The 22,368-nt window shown below is 47.8% G+C and overlaps 1 protein-coding gene across 1 annotated transcript in view; it reads right to left on the bottom strand.

Annotated features, from left to right (window-relative positions):
- Window positions 1–22,368, bottom strand: part of CUL3 (cullin 3) — a 580,651-nt gene that overhangs the window by 200,168 nt on the left and 358,115 nt on the right. Inside the window, exon 11 of the mRNA XM_078665956.1 lies at window positions 4,471–4,595. Coding sequence (XP_078522082.1) covers window positions 4,471–4,595 — 125 coding nt within the window. The remainder of the gene's footprint in view (window positions 1–4,470; window positions 4,596–22,368) is intronic.

The following is a 22,368-nucleotide window of genomic DNA, read 5'->3' as shown; positions in this document are numbered from 1 at the left end:
ACCGCCTCCTTCCTCTCCGGCAGAACATAGAGCATCTGCCTTCCCCCCCCCCCCCTTCCGCTCCAAAGCCACCGAGATAATCTGCGGCGTACCCCAGGGTTCATCCCTCAGCCCAACTCTGTTTAACATCTACATGGCACCGCTCGCCCACGTCGCCCCGACCTCAACATCATTTCCTACGCCGATGACACCCAGCTGATCCTCTCCCTCACCAAGGACCCGCACACCGCCAAAACCAACCTTCACAAAGGAATGAAGGCAGTCGCTGAATGGATGAGGAACAGCCGACTGAAGCTCTACTTGGACAAGACGGAGGTCCTCATCCTCGGATCCACCCCTTCCGGTTGGGACTACTTCTGGTAGCCGACCGCACTGGGAACTGCTCCAACACCCACCGACCACGCACGCAACCTAGGGGTCATCCTCGACTCCACCCTCTCTATGACTAAACAGGTCAACGCAGTCTCCTCCTCCTGCTTCAACACCCTCTGCATGCTCCGCAGGATCTACAAATGGATCTCCATTGAAACGAGAAGAACGGTCACCCAGGCCCTTGTCAGCAGCAGGTTGGACTACGGAAACACCCTCTATGCAGGAGCCTCGGCCAAACTCCTGAGACGGCTCCAACGCATCCAGAACGCCTCTGCACGCCCGATCCTCGACATCCCTCACTGCAGTCACATCACACCCCACGAGAGACCTACACTGGCTCCGGTCAACAAGAGGATAACCTTCAAGCTCCTCACCCACGCACACAAGGCACTCCACAACACAGGACCAACGTACCTCAACAGACAACACAGCTTCTACACCCCCACCCGCCAGCTCCGCGCCGCCAACCTCGCCCTCGCCACAGTCCCCCGCTTCCGAAGAGCGACCTCCGGCGGCAGATCGTTCTCCCACCTCGCCGCCAAGACCTGGAACACCCTCCCCATCCACCTACAGCAGACACAAGACCTGATGACCTTCAGAAAACTCTCCACCTGGCTTTTCGAGCAGGAGCAGCATTCCCCACCCCAGCGCCTTGAGACCCTCACGGGTGAGTAGTGCGCTTTACAAATAATATGATTGATTGATCCAAGATTTGGCATACCTGTCCCACTCGGGGTGACAAATGCCAAAAGAACAATTGATGGACAGAATGCTGAACAATGTCATACATTCACCCCAGTACAGAGATCTAGGCCTAAATCCATAGTTTTTTTGCTCCACATGCCATTCCTGGGTAAACCCAGCCATATGAAAGTCAGCTTGGCAGTTCGGGCTGGACTTTTCCCATGAGGCACAGGGTGAAGACTGATTTGCATATGGCTTGGTCTAAACTGGGGTGGCATGGTGAGCAAAAGAAGGATGGGTTTAACCCAGATCTCTTCGCTGGGGGTGAATGTTTTGATTTGTTCTGCATTCCATCCATCAATTGTGTGTATTTTGCTTTCTACTACCTTCCGACATGTACTTGTGAGGACACAAATTAGACAGGTGAGATTTTCAGTGTTAACGGAGAACTAGCTAATTCCAAAATCCACGGAAAGCTCCTGCACTGGAAGACATTCTGACACGGAGTCAAGAATCAGGACATCAGGATCTCAAGCACAACTATAACATCACCATCCACTCCTCTCCCTCTGTCATACCTTGGCTTATTTGCATATTCACATATTCTTTCATTGACTAGATTGTGGTTATGCCCTAAAAACAAAAGGAATACCTGCCAATAGAACCTTGAAGAGCTGTGTTCATGAAGCATTTCCGCTCATTTAGTCAGACCTAAGTCCATGCAACACATCTCCCTTTTTTTTTTTTTTTAAAGGAGTCTTCCTAGCCCTTGGAACACAACATAATAAAGCCTCTTCTTATGAAGCCATAAGCCGAATGGATAATCCTGTCAAATTAGTACACAATTCGAACTAACTCATTGTGAGCAAGGTCATGCCATCTGAAGTTACAAAACCACTTCAAGAACACTTGTAAATAACCATATCTTGCAGACCAATGACAGTCAAGCACATATTTAATAACTGAGAAGCATTCTTGCTAAACTCGGATAAAGCAAGAAGTCATACCTGTTGGGATGAAAGTCCTCTGTTGGCCTTTGAAAAGCTATGCCCCCCCCCAGCCCTTGCAGATTTTCTGATCAGCCCATTTTGTCTTCCCCCCGATAAAGCGCCAATCAAGAAATTGCACTGGAGGTACTCTTTTACGCACATCAGAGCAGGTGCCGGATTAGGAGTGGTGCTTCCACAGTGTACACCTATTTTGCAAGAGTGCCTCTCTTCTCTACGAAGGCTATGTGAAACGGACAGTGGCTGCACCCAGTGCTTTAGTGTTGTCAGACACAAATCGAGGGTTTTGGTGACCAGCAGAAAAGGCTATATTTATACATTCTGCATCTCCTGCAAGTATATGCAGCTCTGAAATCGTGATCTATGAGACAGAAATAATCTGGGTAGAGTCACAGATAAAACAACTTCCCTACATGCCATTAAGAAGAGGAGAGTGTCTCCGTAGCTTTAGGTTCAGAAGAAAGGTCCTCTGGGGATTCAACTTCCAGGCAGAAGAGGGCCGCACAGCAAGCACAACAGGGGCCCAGAAAAGAACAGGATTAGGTTATAATTGCAGATGTCACAAGACCACTGAAGAGAGGGGCTTTTCCCAAAAATATATTTCTTAAAGCAGAATCAATCGGATGCCCAGACTTTATATCCATGTTTTAACAACTGAGGTTTCCCTGTTGTCCTCTGGTTAATGAACATGCAGACCATTATTCTTTAATTCTCGTGTTTACTATGGCTATTAAGGAAGCAGGAATCCTGCACAGCATTACAACTAATAACAGACAAGGCATTTTTTTTAGGAGTTTGGCTTGGAAATAATATGAATTTTATTTTGTACTTTGAGAAGCTTAATTAAAAAAGTTTTAACTTATGTGACCTACTTAACATGGTATGTGCTTCAGCTGGTCTGAGGGGGGAAACTATGCCCTTCGCTATTCTCCTCACATATTTTACTGAACAGTGTTCTTTTAAAGGACTGTGGTGCAATCTTAGGACAAGATGGTCTATCAAGACAATCTGACATCTAGGTCTAAATATACTAAAATGATGTGGATAGGTTTATTGACAATAGTGTAATACAGAGGTTCTTAACCTGTGGTCCGAGGAGCCCTGGGAGTACGCGAGGCATACTCAGTAGGTGCGTAACAGCTTTACAAAATGGCACATCCAAAAATTAATACAGGGTATATGAATCAAGAAGAAAAATTTTAAATGTTAAAACATTTTCCATATTTGATTGCGAATTAAAATAATTCGATATTTGAGCATCTGTTTGGTGTGTACTTGTTTTTGTATTTTTCTGTTTTGCAATTCAAATCATAGAAATTGCTTACGCTGGGGTTCCCAGGCTCCCAATAACTCAGTGGGGGTCCCCGGATTCTGGTTATGATTTACTGGGAGTCCACAGCAATTAAAAGATTAAGAATCACTGGTGTAATATAAAAAAGATTATTAACCTCAATAGACAGTCAGAGCTTGCACTACTTGAAGAAAAGCAGAAGTGGCAGCTGATAGGTAACACGTGCATTCCTGGAAATTCTCATGCTGCTTATATGGAGATCAGATGGCACGTTCTTCAAACACAACTGAATCAATAAATACTAAAAGTTATTCTCAGCAAGAGAAGGCCATGTTAGAACCTTCCATTTGTTTGTGTATTTTTTCCTTCCTCTTTTCTCTAATTACATATGTGCGGGGGAGGCTGCTTGTTATTTTAGTTTAATGGTTATTAAACAATGAAAAACAAAGAACAGGAAAATGCTTACCTGTAATTGCAGTTCGTCGCGATAACCAATCCAGTCAACTCCCCACCCCCCTTATAGATGAAATCATTGTCTCAAGAGGAGCTTCAAATAAGACTGAAGGACTTAAGTTTCACTCGAGCTTTGTATGAGCTACCAGGCAAGCTGCCATAAAAAGTTAACACCTGACCACTTTTCAATCTGTGCTTCAGCGATTATTTAAACAAAAAGGCAAAATGTTTTTATTTTAATTTCAAAAATATTCGCATTTTTAAATATTATTTACATAACTGTTCCAGAATCCCACCTAGCCCGTGGAGAATATCTTCATTGACATTAATAATGAAGGAACCCTTGATAGAGGACAACTATTACAGCCAAGCCACATTTCTATACACTTTAAACAAAAAAATATGTTTTTTTAAAGAGGATGTTGGATTTCATTACTTTTGGAGGTGTGGCAGCCGCAAATGCTGCCTCCCAAAAGCATGACGAAAACCGCCATGAAGGAATGTAAAATGTAAAGAGGAAACAAATATAAACTTTCTAATTTTCATTTTAACATTGATATAAGCATTTTATTTCTCGAGGGTTTCTATGCCCCATCAACAATGAAACATTCAAGACATTAGTTTTGTAATAGACAAAAACAGCATGTGAGCATTCATGCTTACCTTCTAAATATTTCAAAAGCATGCCTAGGCGCGGGAGGGATGTTGCACTTTGGTGTGGCAGACTGAGTAGGCCAATAACCTGTTGTAAGAACTCTTACCGTGAGATCAACCCCTCCTAATGAAACCTGATCAGAAATAATGGATAAAGGGTTTATTAAATGAGGAATAACAATTATAATTAAGTGTAACATATCATAAAATAACTTTTTCTATAGAGTGCTGCCAATTCACTTTTAACAAGCACATGTACTCCATCTTACAACAACCCATAAGGGTACAATAACCACACAATATTTATTTAGCTCCACTCTCAAAATCACTTTTAGATGACAGCCGTAAAGTGAAACGTTTTTGGAACCAATCTTGAGGTAAAGATGTATTACTCTGTCCAGTCTAAGCTCTGCAGCGATCAAAATATCAATCACTTTGGAGTTGTGATTGATTTTAGCTCTCTCCTAAACAATCTTTCAATCCAGTGACTTACCGCAGTGTCTCATAAGTGCCGTTATGGCGGAGGAGCGTCAATCCACTAAGTGGCAGCAAAGTTAAACACTTGAAAAATAAAATGCTAATAAACCAATTTTATTTATTTTTCTTCCTACCTGCTGCTGCTAGCGAGCACGTCAGTGTGGGGCCATGCACTCTGTGCAACAGTAATGAGGAGGAGGGGCGATGAGCACTGCTAAGTGGTCATGACTGTTTGGCCGGCCAAGGAGTCATGCGTACTTAACATTTCTACACCTAGCTGTAATGCCCAGCCGGGTGGAGAAAAGCCACAGGCTCCCAGGCATTGTCTGAGCGTCGAACCACGGCACTCAGACCAATCCCAGCACTGCTCTCATGCTGGGGAGAGTCGTCAGAAATTGGCATCTGGGAACCCTGCGCAGTGTGATCAGCCCGGGACCGGACCAGCAGAGGAGCAATGCGGCAGGATAGATAGATAGATAGATCGATAGATCGATAGATAGATCTGTATTTATTAATTTCAGGTTGGCTTGGATGGTATTTTCCAATCCAAGGCTGTAATACTGTGCCTGGAGTGGTACAAGGCTTTGGCCATTTTACAGCTCCATCACACGGTCTCCAGGAAAATACAAAGCCAACACATTTCCTAGCGACAAGCATCAAAGCAATGCAAATGACATAGAAATAAGAGAATGTGAAGCACAAAAACCTTTTCGGTATACGTAAGTAGACAATGCGGAGGACGGTGGGTCAGTGAGGAATCTACAGGCAGATACTGTATCCACCAGAAAAAGCGTTACCGAATATAAGTAACTTTTTCTTCTGATGGATACATCTGCCTGTGGATTCCTCACCTTTTGAATTGAATCCCCAAGTAGTCCTTCTCCCGGCGGACGGTGTCACCTACCAATACCAAAAAGTCCTGTAGCACAGAAAGTGCAAAATGTCTGTCCCACCCCACCTCTGAATCCAACCAATAATGCTTTGCGAAGTGTGGAGGGAAGCCCATGAGGTCACCTTACAGATGTCTACAACAGGGACACATCTAGCCAAAGCTGAAGTTGAAGACTTTGCTCTAGTAGAATGAGCTCGAATACCTTCAGGCGGGTCCTTCATGGCCAAGACGTAGCATATCTTGATGCACAAGATGATCCACCTGAAAAGCGTTTTCTTGTGGACAGCCTTGCCCTTCATATCTCCCCACATAACCAACAAAGAGCTGATCGTCCAGCCTCAAGTCCTTGGTTCTGTCCAAGTAGAAGCTGACCGACCTGCTAAAGTCCAGGCGATTAAGTCTCTCCTCCTCCTTGAAAGGGTGAGGGGGGGAGGATAGAAGGTAGGTAAGGTGACAGACTGCCCTAGATGAAAAGGTGCAACCACTTTAGGCAGGAAAACAGCTCTGGTCCTAAGAACCATCTTGTTCGTATGGATGGTTGTAAAAGGAGGCTTAAAACTAAGAGCCTGAAGCTCACTTACCCTCCTGGCAGAGGTAATAACAACTAGAAAAACAGTCTTAAAAGTGAGACGCCTCAATCGGCAACAATGAAGAGGTTCAAAAGGAGAACCAATCACTAAAGGCAAAACCAAATTTAAATCTCACTGAGGCAACGCATGGCCAGCCAAGATGGCCGCGTGGACGTGATCCACGATGGCGCCACTGCCGAGGGCCCAATTATTGCGATTAAAACAGGCGATTCTAACCCGAGGGCCCACTGCGAGTCGGGGGGGGACGGTGCTGGAACGCACGAGAGCCGCTGGTGATGTCCAGATTTCAGCCCGAGTCCAGGCACTGATAAAGAAATGTGTATGGCAGAATAAAAGACCAAGGCTTCAGTTTACTGTTCTATGGAAGCCCTCAGATGAGGGGGACATGGCGATGCCCGATCTGAACCTCTACTACAAAGTAGCACAGCTTCGAGTCATGGTTGAATGGTCCCAACGTGAATCAGATAAACATTGGGTACACATGGATCGAGCAATCACGGGAAGGGTGATATGGGATCTCCTATTGAAACCAAAGTCAGACTGACCGGCGAATGCCTACATAAGCACACCAACTAAAATGACTCTTAAAACCTGGGATGAGGTACTTAGGCAGGGTGAATGGACTACTTTCCCTTCACCGTTCACTCCCATACACTACAATCAAACTTTCACACCAGCATTATAGAGGGGCCCCTTCAACGCATGGATAGAGGGAAGTTGCCTCACCGTAGCTGACATTTTCCATAATTGAGACATTTTAACATTTGATCACTGCCAAAGAGACTTGCACCTACCCAACACAGAATACTTTCGCCATCTTCAATTGCGTCACTGGGTCTTACAACTAGGGATTAGAGAAGAGGCGACAACAGAACTCACAACACTAGAGCGCTATATGAAGGGAGCCATCTCAGTAAAAGGGCCAATTCCTTCCTTTATTCCCTACTGCTGCACACACTCCCGTCTAGGCGCCCACGGCATCTCGAATTTTGGTAACGCACACTAGGCCTGGATATCACAGACACAATGGAAAGCCTTATGGCAGGATATAGAAAGGCCACAACAACTCCTTAGGCCAGGGTGAAGTCCACTACAAGATACTTTACGACTGGTAGATCTACCCTACAAAATTAAAAAAAATATTTCCTAACACATCAGCGCTCTGTTCGAGAGGTTGTGGCCGTTTAGGCGACTTCCACCATATATGGTGGGATTGCCCGACAATTCAGACCATCTGGTGAGAAATCCTGGCTCAAATTAAAGAGATATTGGGTTACCCAATCCCAGATTCCCCAGACTTCATGCTTCTTGGCCTTCGAGACCCAGATCTGAAATACCAAATAACATCGGATCAGGCCATCGTGTGGCTCTGTTTAGGAGCGGCCAAAACAGCAATAGCTGCCGCTTGGAAGAAGAAAGAAGCCCCAGCCATAACAAAATGGCACGAACGTTTATGGCAGGCACTCAGTATGGAACGTATGAGTGACATATACAGGGATGAGTTGAACATTTTTAAATATGCCTGGGGTCCCCTGGTCAGCTATCTATCTAGTGGTCTCCCACAGACCACCTGCCCCACGACAGTTAGAGCACTACAATTGTTCCAGTTCTAACCAGGGCCACCATTAGTCATCAAAGCCTACTCCAGAATCGGATTCGCAACTTCAGATCACCCAGGACACCGATTAGCCCAGGTTATTAGTTTTGTTTTGTTATGGTTTACCTTCACCTTCCTTCCTAAATATAGTCCTGGTCTGCTTTTCCTTGCCCTCAGCCCACAAATGGAAGCAGTAAGGCACTCACCCCTCATGGGGAATAGACTTTTTTTGGGGGGGGGGGGGGGGGGGGGGGGGGTTATGGGAAGAAGGGAGGGTTTAATTTGAAGAAAATATGTTCTTGTTTTTTTCACTTTGTTTTATCGAAATTCAATGTAGGTTTTTTAGGTAATACCTGAAGAGACAATTGCATGGGATTCTACTCGAATCATCCGCTAGACTCCGTTCAAGAAAAAAGATAGCTAATAGCTATAAACTAGTGTAAGGACAAAAAGTATTACCATGCTTGTTGATTAATTTCTTGGAAAAAAAAAAAGTCTGACAAAAACAAAACAAATCCCACTGAGGCATAATGAAAGGAGCAGAAGGAAATGTATTAATGAGGCCCTTACTAAACCTCATAACGACGGGAGACTTGAACGAAGGCTGGTCTGGCAAACAAAGGAAGGCTGATAAGGCCGACAAGTAACCCTTAACAGTAGCCACAGCAAAACCTTGCAGGGCCAAGGAAAGAGAGAAGCTAAGTACATTCGATAAATGAGCCTTCAAGGGATCAATCACCCTCTCTCCACACCACTTCACAAATCTGGCCCATCTACAAGAATAAACAGATTTGATGGAGTACCTCTTGGCCGATAAAAGAACATCCTCCACATCCGGTACGAGAGGAAAAAGAACTCAGGTTGCCCCATTCAATCTCCAGGCATGAAGGTGCAGGCTCTGGAGGTGGGGGTGTAGAAGCTGCCGCAGCGACTGCAAGAGAAGGTCTGCCCTGTGAGGGAGACGGAGCAGAGGGTGCGATGAGAGGTTAAGTAGGACTGTGGGTACCACACCCTTCTTGGCCAATCCGGTGCCATCAACATGATTTGGACCCCGTCTTGGCAAATCTTCCTCATAACTCGAACAGTCAAGGGTATGGGAGGAAAGGTGCAGAGGAGTTGCAAGCCCCAATCTAACTGAAACGAGCACCCCAATGTTCCCTGCATCGGATACTGGAGACTGCAGAACAACGGGCAGTGTGAGTGACAAAAAGGTCCAACTGCGGTAACCCCCACATCCTGATGACGTGATGGACCACCTCCGGATGAAGCCACCACTCGTGATCTGCCCAGAATTGCCGACAGACTGTCCGCAAGTACATTTAGCACATTGGCCAGATGATTTGCAATCACACAAATTTGATGGTCTTGAGCCCAGGATCAGAGCAACATAGCCTCTCTGCAGAGACGAAACAACCTTACTCCTCCCTGTTTATTGATGTACCACATTGCAGTAGTGTTGTCCGTCAGTACCAGAACAGACTGACCGCTAAGGGAGAGAAGAAAAGCCTTGAGAGCCAAACGTATCGCCCGTAACTTTAAAAGATTGATATGAAGCAATCTTTCTTCTGGAGACCAAAGGCCCTTGATCTCCAGATCCCCAGATGAGCATCCTACCCCAGAGTGGAGGCATCCACTATTAATGTGGCCACCGGTGAAGGAAGTTGAAACGCTTCCCTTGAGACAGGTTGCCTTAAACACTCCACCAAAACAGATCCGCCGCAGTGTCTCTGGAGATCCTGACCATCTCCCTGAGATCTCTGTTGTGTTGAAACCACTGCCTGAGAGGAACCACTGGAGTGCCCTCATATGCCAGCATGCATGGTTGACCAACAGTATGCAGGAAGCGAACAGACCGAGCAGGCGCAAGACTTTCTGGACTGGAACATCCTCTCCTTCTTGAAAACACTGATTCATAGCCTGGATGTCCAGAATCCTCTGAGGAGGCAGAAAGGCACCATTCACTGTAGTGTCCAGTATTGCCCCTATGAACAGATTGTGCTGAGAGGGCACCAGGTGTGATTTGGGTACATTTATCAAAAAACCCAAGTCGAACAGCCGAGTTGTTATTTGCAGATGATGCAGCACCAACTATGGAGACTTCGCTTTGAGCAGCCAGTAATCCAGATAGGAGAATACCTGAATCCCCGACCTTCTGAAATGAGCCGCAACCACTGCCATCACCTTTTTGATGACTCGCGGAGTTGAAGTCCGACCGAACAGAAGAACCGCAAATTGGTAGTGTTGGTATGCCACCGTAAAACGGAGATACTTTTGATGCGACTTCAGGATGGGAATGTGAAAATGCATATCCTGCAAATCGATCGACACTATCCAGTCTTCCTTCTGCAGCACCAGAAGAACCTGAGCTACGGCCCACATCTTGAACTTCTCCTGCTTGAGGTAAAATGCAAGATCCTGAGGTCCAGGATCGGTCTCAACCTCCCACCCTTTTTCAGGGCTCAGGAAGTATCGGGAGTAACACCCCTGACCCCTTTCCTGCTTTGGAACCCCCTCTATTGCACCCTTTTGAAGCAATGCCAGGATCGCTTGCTGAATAAGCAGCAGATAGTCCTCCGAACACCAACCCTGGTGAGGAGGGTAAGTATGGGGGAAACTCCTGGAAAGGAAGGGTGTACCCATTTTCTACAAGATTCACAACCCAAGGATCTGACGTAACAGATATCCAATTTTGTAGAAAATGGGACACCCGACCTCCTACAGGACAAACTTGTTCCAAGATGGGGAATCTAGAGCTGCTTCCCTCTGGATCCGGTGGTGGGGGGAGCAGGAGAGAAGGAGAAAGACTGTTGTCGATCTGCTCCCAGCGAGCGGCCTCTTCCCTTCCCAACTGTATGACTTGTACAAGGGGTGCAGCTGTTGTTGCTGACCGTCTCAAAAGGAAGCAGTATTTTCAAAACCACGAAACTCCTGTAAACATAGCCCCTAGGCTGGGACTGCAGGCCTAAGGTACTCTCAGTAACCATGCTATCTTTGAAGCATTGCAGAGCAGAATCCACCTTAGACCCAAAGAGCCTGAATCCATCGAAATAAAGATCAAGAAGAGCGGCCTGCACATCCAGAGAAAACCCTGCACCCTTCAACAGCCATGCCTCCTGGTAGCCACTGAGGAGCCCATCACCCTGGCGACTGAGTCAAGTGTATCCAGACCTGACTGAATCACTTTACGAGCTGCAGCCTGCGTATCTGTCAATACCTTCATAAAGTGCCCTCGCACATCATCAGCCAGTTTAGGAGCCACCTCTTTGGTTGTGCCCATCAAAGCGTGGATATAGCTTCCCAACAAGCAGTGGCGTTTGTAGATTTCAAAGCCATACTTGCAGAGCAGAACACCATTTTGGCTGACTGCTCCAGCTTTTTAGAGTCCCAATTCCCTGGGGAGGTGGAGAAGGATCCCACAAACTGTTTTGATGAACATGATACTTGAACCACCAAGCTATCCGGAGGAAGATGAGAGGTTAGAAAAGCTGGATCCCCCAGAGTAGGCTTATAGAGACTTGCAACCGCTCTTGAAACTGCCAGGGCTGACAAAGACTTCCGCCATACCTCCAGAATTGGCACTGTTATGGCCTCATTGAAAGGAAGTAATGGCTCAACTACTGAAGACGGAGAATGCAAAACTTCAGTTAGATTATTAGACCTAAACTCAGCAGAGGGCAATTGTAGAACCTGATAGGTCTGCAGCCTTCCTGATGACAGTATGATAAGGAGCCACATCTTGAGAAAGCATTGCCTTTGGGGAAGCGAGATCTCACTCGGGGGAAGTGGCCAAGCCACTGGCCTCCTGAAGACCTTCAAAGTCACCCACAGATTCAAGAATGTCCCCCTCTTCAGCCTGTTGATGCTGTCCCTGGTGGTACTCCTCTTCCAGAAGCCTCTGAGCTTCTCTCCTGGAGAGCATCTTCGGAATCAGCGTAGACAGCGGCAGGTGCGGAGCTGGTGATATCGGCGCCAGCATAGATGGAGGACCCTAAATAGTGGTCAATGGCTTCACTCGAATCAGAAGGCGCCGGCCCAAAGCAGACGGCGCTGGATACTGAGGAATCAGGGTCGAGAATCTCGGTGCGGAGATGCCATGACCGGGCCATTGGGATGAAGGGCACAAATGGTGCCTGGGCATATTGCTGGGGGATGCCCACATTGTATGCAAGCGGACTCACGCGGCCAGCTGGCGTGCCGGATGGGTGAGCTGCTTTGGCAAACATGCCAAACATCACATTGAGAAAATGCGATGGATCCAAACCCGGACCCAGGAAAGGTGGGTAAGTATCAAGAACTGCCTGGTCTAGATCAGACCGAGGTCGAGAGGCGGGTTGCGGCTTTGACGTCGGAGATACCGGGGCAGGCAAAGCCGGAGGAGCAGGAGACGACTACCTGGGCGCTGGAGAATGGACCGGAGTCTCCTGTGGAGAAGTTGAAGGCGAAATGTCATCTTTACCGTGACACCACTGAACTGGAGAAGCTGACTTCGAAAACTTTCCTTTCGAAGACCGACGTCGAGAACCATGTTGATGCTTCTTTTTGTGCTTCTTCGACGACCTCAAGGGTGTGGGGTCGTCGACTTGCTGCCTCTCTTCTTTCTCGCTCGGGCCATGAAAAAGCTTCGCTCACCTCTCCCTCCTTGAGTGCCTTCGGATTCATCCTCCGACAAGACGAACATCCTTCGAAATCGTTGTTAGATTTGGGGGTCTCTAGTTGGCACAGGTAGGTACTTGTGACAAATAGGGACCCTTGCCTCTAGTCAGGGTATGGGGGTACACTCCTAAAAATAACCCCTGCTCACCGCCTTGGTAGCTTGGCACGAGCAGACAGGCTTATCTCAGAGGCAGTGTGTAAAGCATTTGTGAACACATACAGTAATCAAGTGAGAACACTACAGATGGACACCACACAGGTTTTATGTAAAAATAAGTATTCTTTATATAGACTTATCACAAGACCACAAACCACAAAAATCCACAATACTATACCCTCTTTACTTTTTAAAATGCGACACTGAGTCACTGTACCTTAAGATGCGACACGCAGGGCATCGAAAGTGTTGCAATGATGGAAATGCGGCAAAGATCCGGTGCAAAGAAATAAAGATGGAGCTTTCTCCTTGATGCGACACGCTACCCGGTAAGGCAGCAGCGTCTGCGGCGACGTCGATCCTCTCCCCTGGCGATGCGAGATGTTGACATGATTCGAGCCGCGACAGGCCCTGCAACACGCTTCCCAGTGATGTGGCGGCATCTGCAGTGACATCGATCCTCTCTCCTGGCGATGTGAGTTGCTTCCACAATGATGCGAGCCACGACAGGCCCCTGCAACACTCTTCCCGGTGATGCTGCGGCGTCTGCGGCGACGCAATCCTCTTCTCCGGCAATGAGCCGCGACAGGCCCTGTGACACGCTTCTCGGAGATGCGGGGGCGTCTGATGCGACGCCGATCCTTTACTCCTGCGACACCGCTCCCCGGTGATGTGGCGGCGTCTGAGGCGACGTCGATCCTCTCCTCCGGCGGTGCGAGGCACTTTGTGCTGCAAAGCTGCAGTTCTGCGACACGCTTCTCGATCTTGAGTCGCGCTTCCAGCTCCCTGCGACACACAAGTCCCCAAAAAGTCCAACACAACTGTAGGCACTTTGGGAGATCTCTTGAGGAGCTGGTGGGTGATGTCTGTTGTCCCTGAGACTTCAGCAGGAGGCAAGCTCTGTTCCAAGCCCTTGGAGATCCTTACACAAGTTGATGAAAGTACACACAAAGTTCCTCTCTCTTTTCTTTGGCAGTCAGGCAACCACTGCAGGCCAATTCCCCCCAAGCAGCAACTTCAGCTAAGGGATAGCCTCTCCTCAGTTTCTTCAGGTTCCTCTCCTCAGCAAAGGTTTCTTCTTGTAGCCCAAAAGTGTATATTATACCCCAAAATCCTTTGTCCTCTGAGGGCAGAGGGTTCTTTGCCTAGTCCAAACCAGTTCTGGTCAGTCCTGAAGCACTTTGTTTACATGACTCCTCCTTTCCTTTCACAGTGCAGAGACATAAGACGCACCACAGGGGGCGGAGCCAGCACTGTGGCGGGCAGGCACAGTCCTATTCAGGTCCCCGGTGCAACTCCTCCCTCCCATCTAGATGCAGATCTCTCTATTCACCACTGGGCTGACTCATTCTGTCTCCTGGAATCCCCCAGACTTGTCACTCAAGTTCCAGACAAGGAATACACAACCTAGCAGAGGCAGGTTTGGATAATTAGACAAGAAATACCTACTGTCTAAAAGTGGTATTTTGAAACGCAGAATGTTAAAATCAACTTCACTAAAAGATGTATTTTATCATGCTGAGTTCAGGTGTATTAAACTCTAATTTCTACCATGTTCTTTGAGTCAGTTAGGATTATAAAATGTAATAATCTAACAGCCCATTCTGGCCTATGGAGAACAGATAGCCTTGCAATAGTGAAAAACGAAAATGGCTGTACTTCACTATTCGGACATGTCACACACACCAGGGCTTGTCCTACCTTATAGTACAATGCACCCTGCCCTTGGGCATACCCTAGGGGTGTCTTATATGATGTAAAAGGGAAGGTTTAGGTGGGAAGGTGGGTGCACTTGCCCAGTCAACATGGCAGTACCAGACTGCACACAGGCTCTGCAATGGCAGACCTGAGACACACTTTACAAGCTGCTTCTGTGGGTGGCACAACCAGTGCTGCAAGCCCAATAGCAGCATTTGGTTTACAAGCCCTGGGCACACTCAGTGCACTGTACTAGGGTCTGACAAGTAAACCAAACCAGCCAATCATGGAGTCACTAATCAATACATCAATTTACAATAGGGAGAGCATATGCACTTTAGCACTGATCAACAGTGGTAAAGTGCCCAGAGTCATAAAACAGCCAACAACAGGTCAGACAAAATAGAGGAAGGCAAAAAGTTCAGGGATGACCCTGCAAAAAGGGCCAAGTCCAGCAATTGTGATTCGACAACAAGCGCCAAAGGCAATCTTCGTGGGGGTCCGTGATGGACATATGACCCCCACATTCCCTACAAGGCTTAAACCCTGAATTATTTTGTGTAGCCATCACACTGTAACACCACAGATAGAAACTGAAACAAAGTAATATCCTAAAGAAAGATTCCCAGAAAAACAGTTACGCGTAAGGGTGGGCGTAGTTCGCGAAGTAGCGCTACGCGAAATGCACTTCGCACTACGCGAAATTCACGTAGCACTACGCGAGCTGCGTAGTAGCATATTCGCACTGTGCAAGATGCATTTTCAATGGTTGCACAGTGCGAACAAGCATCCTGCACTGTGCAATCATTGAAAACGGCATCTTGCACAGTGCGAGCTGTATTTTTTTGCCGCTCGAGTAGATTTTTACTCGAGCGGCAGCTTTCTCAACGCGAACTGGTAGTTTCTCATTGCGAGCGGTCGCGAGCATGCACGACCACTCGCAATGAGAAACCTGACCTACCCGCGTTGAGAGTCTCGCCGGGATGTCATTTTGCTTGCTCGCGGTCGCGAACATGATGTTGAGGACCGCGAACAAGCAAAAAATGACCACTGCACTACGCTGCGCTGCGCGTGTTCGCACTGTGCTACGTGCAGCTCGCGAAGTTGCGCAAACTTTGCAAACTACGCGAGCGTAGCGTAGTGCTTCGCCCAGGGTTAGTTACGCGTTGATTGCGCGGAAAAAAGGGAACTGATGTCAGCAAGCCGACGAGGTCTACTTATAGCTCCAGTGTTGTCATACGGAGACACGTGCTAATGTGATGTCCTCGTCGACGTGGGAGAGCTACGAAAAAGGTTTCCGTGGAAAGCTGGCGCTGGGGTAATTCAAAAGGTGAGGAATCCACAGGCAGATGTACCCATCAGAACCCCAATTACTGTATTAGTCCACCAGTGCTCGATTTCCATAAAAAGGGCTTTAAATCGTGTTCTTAGCTTGTCACATTCAAAGACAAAGGTCAAATGCCAGGTTCTTTCTTACAGAGAGCCTAGTGTTAGCTTTTTTTTCTCTGACTTCAAAGTGAGAGAATTTATGTGACAATCAAGCTGGCTTCAAGGGAGTGTTTGGGGAAGGCTGTATGATTTTTTTCTAGCACATAACAAAATGTAAATATCTGTAAATGAACTGGGCATGTATTTCATAAATTAGAAAAGCCAAACTAAAGCACATCGTTTAGTAATTATGAAGTGTGGTGGAAACCAATATTTCAAAATAAGGAAAACAAATCAATACGCTGGCTGATGACATTTCCACACATTATCTTTTGTGCGCTGTAAGGAATATGCTACTTACCAGTATGCATCTGTTCTTGGCATGTAGGGCTGCTGACTTTCATATCTGTGCATAGATCGCCGCCTAGTGTTGGGTCCGGATGATTGCACTTTGTTGTCCTGGAAGAGTCTTCGAAGTATCACGAGGTAGGTGACTCCTCCCCTGGACTACAGTGCGCATGGGCATCCTTTCCATGTTCAGATTGTTTTTCGCCCTTGTGGCAGAGGTAGAGATAGGAAAGTAAGAGATGTCCATGCTAGAGATAATGCTGCAGCTGCGACAGGCGCCGGGGAGGAGGGCGGGCGATATGAATGTCAGCAGCCCTACATGCCAAGAACAGATGCATACTGGTAAGTAGCATATTCCATTCGAGGCATGTGGGCTGCTGAATTCATATCTGTGCATAGACTGAATAGCAGTATCTCCTCTAGCAGTGGCCACCTGTGCCAGCTGCAGCAGTTTGGAAAAGAGTTTTGAGGACAGCTTGGCCTACAACAGCTTGCTGTTTCGCTTGCACATCTACACAGTAGTGTTTAGTGAAAGTGTGTATGGTGGACCATGTGGCTGCCTTACAAATGTCTTCTAGTGGAATATTTCCTAGGAAAGCCATGGATGCCCCCCTTTTCCGTGTAGAGTGTGCTCTAGGGGGGATTGTTAGAGTGCGTTTAGCTTTTAGATAACATATTTGAATGCACTTCACTATCCATCTGGCTATCCCTGACTTTGAAATAGGATTTCCCTTGTGTTGTGGTGCAAAGGCAACAAACAGCCGTTTTGTGTTTCTGAATGATTTTGTTCTGTCCACATAGTATAGTAGAGCTCTCCGGACGTCTAGCGTGTGTAGGGCTCTTTCAGCTACTGATTGTGGATTCTGAAAGAATACCGGCAGTTCAATTGCTTGATTAATATGGAAGTTGGATACGACTTTAGGCATGAATTTAGGGTTTGTTCTAAGAACTACCCTATTAGCATGTACCTGCATGAATGGCTCTTCAATTGTCAGTGCTTGCAATTCGCTCACTCTGCTGAGTGAGGTAATGGCGACTAAGAATGTGACTTTCCACGTTAGGAATTGCAATTTGCATGAGTGTAGAGGTTCGAAAGGAGGTCCCAAGAGTCTGGTAAGCACTATGTTTAGATTCCAGACTGAGGAAGGAGGGTGTCTTGGCGGGATCACTCTTTTCAAGCCCTCCATGAATGCTTTTATAGCTGGTATCCTGAAGAGTGAAAGGTGTTGCCTGTTCTGAACTTATGCTGCTATAGCAGCTAGGTGTAGTCGTATGGAAGAGTATGCTAAGTTGCATCTTTGCAAATGCAGCAGGTAGCATATAATGTTTTGTATGGAAGCGTCTAATGGGTTGATTTAATTATTGTTGCAGTAAATAACAAATCTTTTCCATTTGGCTGCATAGCACGCGCGGTAGGTTTTCTTGACTCCCGAATGATGTTCATGCAGTCTGAGGGCAAGATGAGGTATCTGAACTCTAGGACCTCAGGAGCCAGATCGCTAGGTTCATCTGATTGGGGTCTGGGTGTCTTATTTCTCCATGGTTCTGAGTTAGAAGATGGGGTGTCAGGCACAGTCTTTGATGAGGAACCACTGAAAGTTCTAGAAACGTTTTGTACCATGGTTATCTCGCCCATGTGGGAGCAATTAGGATCAGGGTGAGCGAGTGTTGCCGCAGTTTGCGTGCCACCAGCGGGATTAGCGGTGCTGGGGGAAAAGCGTACGCAAATCTGCCTGACCAGTTCATCCATATCGCATTGCCCAGTGACTGTGGATGTGGGAACCTGGCGGCAAAGTACTGGCATTTGGAGTTTTCTTCTGTGGCAAACAGGTCTACCTCTGGGTGGCCCCATTCCTCGAAGAATGGTTGGAAAACCTGGGGGTGAATCTCCCATTGGTGTATTTGCTGGCTGTGCCTGCTGAGCAGGTCGGCCATCTGATTGTCCTTCCCTGGAAGGTGTTTTGAGAGTAGAAAAATGTTTTGGGGGATCGCCCACCTCCATATGCTCTGCGCCAGATGGGACAGCTGTGGAGAGTGCGTCCCCCCCTGTTTTTGGATATAGTACATTGCGGTCATGTTGTCCGTCCGGATCAACAGCGTCTTGTTGTACACGTATTTTTGAAAGGCTTTTAGGGCTAGGAATATCGCTAGCAGCTCTAGTCGGTTGATATGCCATTTTTTCTGTTTGTTTGTCCTGAGCCCTTGTACTGTGTATTGGAGGAGATGGGCTCCCCAGCCTGTTAGTGATGCGTCCGCTGTTAGTACTAGTTGTGGAACTGGCTCTTGGAACAGTCGCCCCTTGGAAAGGTTTTGTGGGTTCCACCACTGCAGAGAGTTGAGAGACCGACTGTCCACCAACACTAGGTCTTTTAGTTGTCCACGAGCCTGGTTCCATTGCCGTGCAAGGCATTCCTGTAATGGGCGCATCTGGAGTCTGGCATGAGGGACAATGAATATGCAGGAGGCCATCATGCCTATGAGCTGCATGAAGACTTGAGCCGTCAGGGAGTGTTGTGGCTGGAATTTGCGAATGAGTGTCTGCATGCTGGCTATCCGTGCTGTGTTTGGATATGCCTTTGCCACTGAGGTATCTATAGTGGCTCCCAGGTATTGCTGTATATGGGAAGGTTGCAGATGTAATTTTGCGTAGTTGACTGAAAAGCCGAGGCTGTGCAGCAACTGGATTGTTTGTGATGTGTGTGCTGCACACTCTTGGTACGACTTTGCTTGAATTAGCCAATCGTCCAGGTAAGGGTACACATGGACGTGTTGCCTTCTGAGATGCGCTGCTACTGGGGCTAAGCATTTTGTAAAGACTCTTGAAGCCGTGGTAACCCCGAAGGGCAAAACCTTGAATTGGTAGTGTTGCCCCTCTATTGTGAATCTGAGGTATTTTCTGTGGGCTGGATGGATGGGTATGTGGAAGTACGCATCCTTGAGGTCCAGTGTTGCTAGGAAGTGTCCCTGTTGTAGCAACGGGAGCACTTGTTGTAGAGTGATCATATGGAAGTGCTCCGACAGTATGTATTGATTTAGGGGCCTGAGGTCCAGTATTGGTCTGAGGGAACCGTCTTTCTTGGGAATAAGGAAGTAGAGGGAATATACTCCTGTCCCCTGCTGATGGAAAGGGACTGGCTCTATGGCCCCCTTTTCTAGCATGCTTTTCACCTCTTGTTGAAGTAGGGTGATGTGTTCTGTGGACATAGGACGATGTCTGGGTGGTATGTTTGGTGGCTTAGAACTCCGTTCTAGGCAATAACCAGACTGGATAATTTCTCTTACCCACCTGTCTGTGGTGATAGCGTGCCAGACAGGTAGGAACTGTTGTAGTCTGCCTCCGACTGGTGTTAAGTGTTGCAGAGGCAGCGGAAGGAAGTCACTGTTTTGTGGAGGAGGAGGCTCTGGTGTTATTGCCTCCGCGCCCCCTTCCCTTGGGATTGTTACCTCTGTAACCACCTCTGTTTGTGTTCTTTGTGAAGGAACCTTGTGTGTTACCCTTGTAGGAGGTAGACGTTTGTGAGGCATTTCCTCGTGTGTTTGCTCTGTATGAGGAGCGCCGAAAGGAGCCCCGGTGTTGCAGAAATTGCAGTGCACCCATGGATTTTGCTGTCTCTGTGTCCTTTTTCATTTTGTCCAAGACGGTGTCCACTGCAGGACCAAATAAAAAGTCTGGGTTAACTGGCTGGTTTAGAATGGTGGACTGGACTTCATTTTTGAAGCCGGAAACCCTTAGCCATGCATGTCTGCGAAGATGGACACTAGTATTGATGGACCGAGCTGCGGTGTCTGCAGCGTCCAGTGCACATTTAATGGAGGCGTTGGAAATAAACGTTCCCTCCTGAATGAGATCATTTGCTTGTGCTTTAAAGGGCTCGGGCAAATGTTGCATAAGGGATTCAAGCTGATCGTAATGTGCTCTATCGTAGCGAGCCAGTAGAGCTTGTGTGTTAGCTATTCTCCAAGAGTTGGATGCTTGTGCAGCTACTCTTTTGCCGGAGGCCTCCAGGATTTTGGACTCTTTATCAGGGGGAGGTGCTTCCCCTGTAGTTTGGGAGTTGGCCCTTTTTCGTGCGTTAGCAACGACTAGGGAGTCTAGTGGCAGTTGACCCTTGATATAGGTGGGGTCAGTAGGAGCCGGTCTATACTTTTTTTCTATCCTGGGATTGATTACTCGTGCCCTGGCCGTGTCTTTGAAGATGTCAGGTGCATGTTTGAGGACGCCCTTTAGCATTGGGAGTGTCTTGACACTCTTCTCTGCAGTTGTGAAAGTGTCAAAGAGGAAGTCCTCTTCTACAGGGTCACTGTGCATGTCCACGTTGTGGAACTGTGCTGCCCTGTCTAGGAGTTGGTTAAACACTACTGTGTCATCAGTGGGTGATGGTTTAGTAGGGTAAGTAGGCACATCTGGGATAGGATGTGTATCATAGGGGTCTGTTGGCTCCTCCCAGGGTTCCTCTGGATCTGGAGGAAAGTCATATAGGGGCTGTGGTTCATACCCTGTGTCCCCCTCATAGTCATCATGGTTAGAAGGTGAGGCAGGTGCGAGTGGAGGGCATGATAGGTTGAAAAGGGAGTGAGGGCCTAGTGGGAGAAGTGCCAAAGTCCTTTTTCTTGAGTGGGATAGGTGAATCAGGAGCAAAGTCCAAAGGCCTCTTCTTTCTATGCAGGATGGTAACTTTACCAGTGTCTGGGTTAATGTAAATTTTTGCCTGGTCCTCGGATGGATCTGGGTGGAATAGTTCTTCCACAGTCCTGGGTTTAGGCTTGGACCGTTTAGGGTCGACAGAGGCAGGTTTGTCGACGACCTTTGGTGTTTTGCTTGATTTCTTGGGCTCGGGCCCTGATTTGGGCTCGACTCGTTTCGGATCGACGGGAACTTTCGGGTCGACACGTTGTTTGTGCTCCGTAGGCTTTTTTGGGTGCGAGCCTTTTCCTGGACCGACAGCCCCCTTGGGATCGACCAGTGTCTTTGGAGCTGTTGCTTTGGGGTCGACAGGTTTGTCCGGCTTCGATGGCTTCGGTACGGCACCGGATGCCGGGTCGACGGTTTTTGGAGCCGCAGGCTTGGTCGGGTCGGCGACCTTCGGGTCGACGCCCTTCGGTTGCGTGCCCTTGTTCGGGTCGACTGATTTTTTGGGGTCGACGGATTTTGGCTGTCCGGCCTTTGCGGGGTCGACAGTCTTTTTTGGCTCGATAGTCTTTGGCTGTGCGGGCTTTTTCGGTGCGACACCCTTCGGATCGACGATCTTTGAGTCGGTAACCTTCATTGGCTCTAGAACCTTCTTCGGGGCGATGGTACTGGGCCCTGGGGTTTCTGAAGGTTTCGGTTTAGTTTCGGAGCCGGGCCGGAAGGCGGGGCTGTCGAAAGTCTTTATTGATCTTGGCTAAGGCCTGTTGGCGATGCCTCGACCGGAGCCTTTGGCGAGGGGTTATTTGGTGTCGGGGCAATGTACTCACGATTTGGCCCGACGGTAGTTCGTCGTCGGAGTCGGAGTAGTCTTCTACTGTGACGATCTCAAGGTCCGAGTCTTGAGCGTCGACTAGCTCCTGATCGTCATCAAAGATGTTGTCGGGTTCTGGTGCCTGTCGCTGCATTTCTTGCCTGGCGGCCTTTCGGATCTGTATAGTCTTTTTCGATTGGAACTGGGCGCAGGCCGAGCAAGCTTCTTCCCTATGGTCTGGGGAAAGGTACTTGTTGCATACTGAATGTCTATCAGTATGGGGGAACTTCGAGTTGCATTGGGGGCAACTTTTGAAAGGGCTTCTTTCCATCGACGGTCGGCTCACGTGGCATCGAAAGGGCCCAGCGACCCGCGTCGACGACGGATTCGAGATGGAAAGTTGTATAGAGTAGAGAGGTACCGAACGGAACAATACCGTCGAAGTTGAAGGCCTTTAGAAAATGTTTGTTTCGATTCCGAGTTGGAGTATAAAAGTTTGCATCCGAACCCAATGGCGGAAAAAAACAATCTGAGCATGGAAAGGATGCCCATGCGCACTGTAGTCCAGGGGAGGAGTCACCTACCTCGTGATACTTCGAAGACTCTTCCAGGACAACAAAGTGCAA

This window comes from Lissotriton helveticus, chromosome 11 (genome assembly GCF_964261635.1).
Source record: "Lissotriton helveticus chromosome 11, aLisHel1.1, whole genome shotgun sequence".
Classification (NCBI taxonomy): domain Eukaryota; kingdom Metazoa; phylum Chordata; class Amphibia; order Caudata; family Salamandridae; genus Lissotriton; species Lissotriton helveticus.
This window is presented reverse-complemented; position numbering and strand designations above follow the sequence as displayed.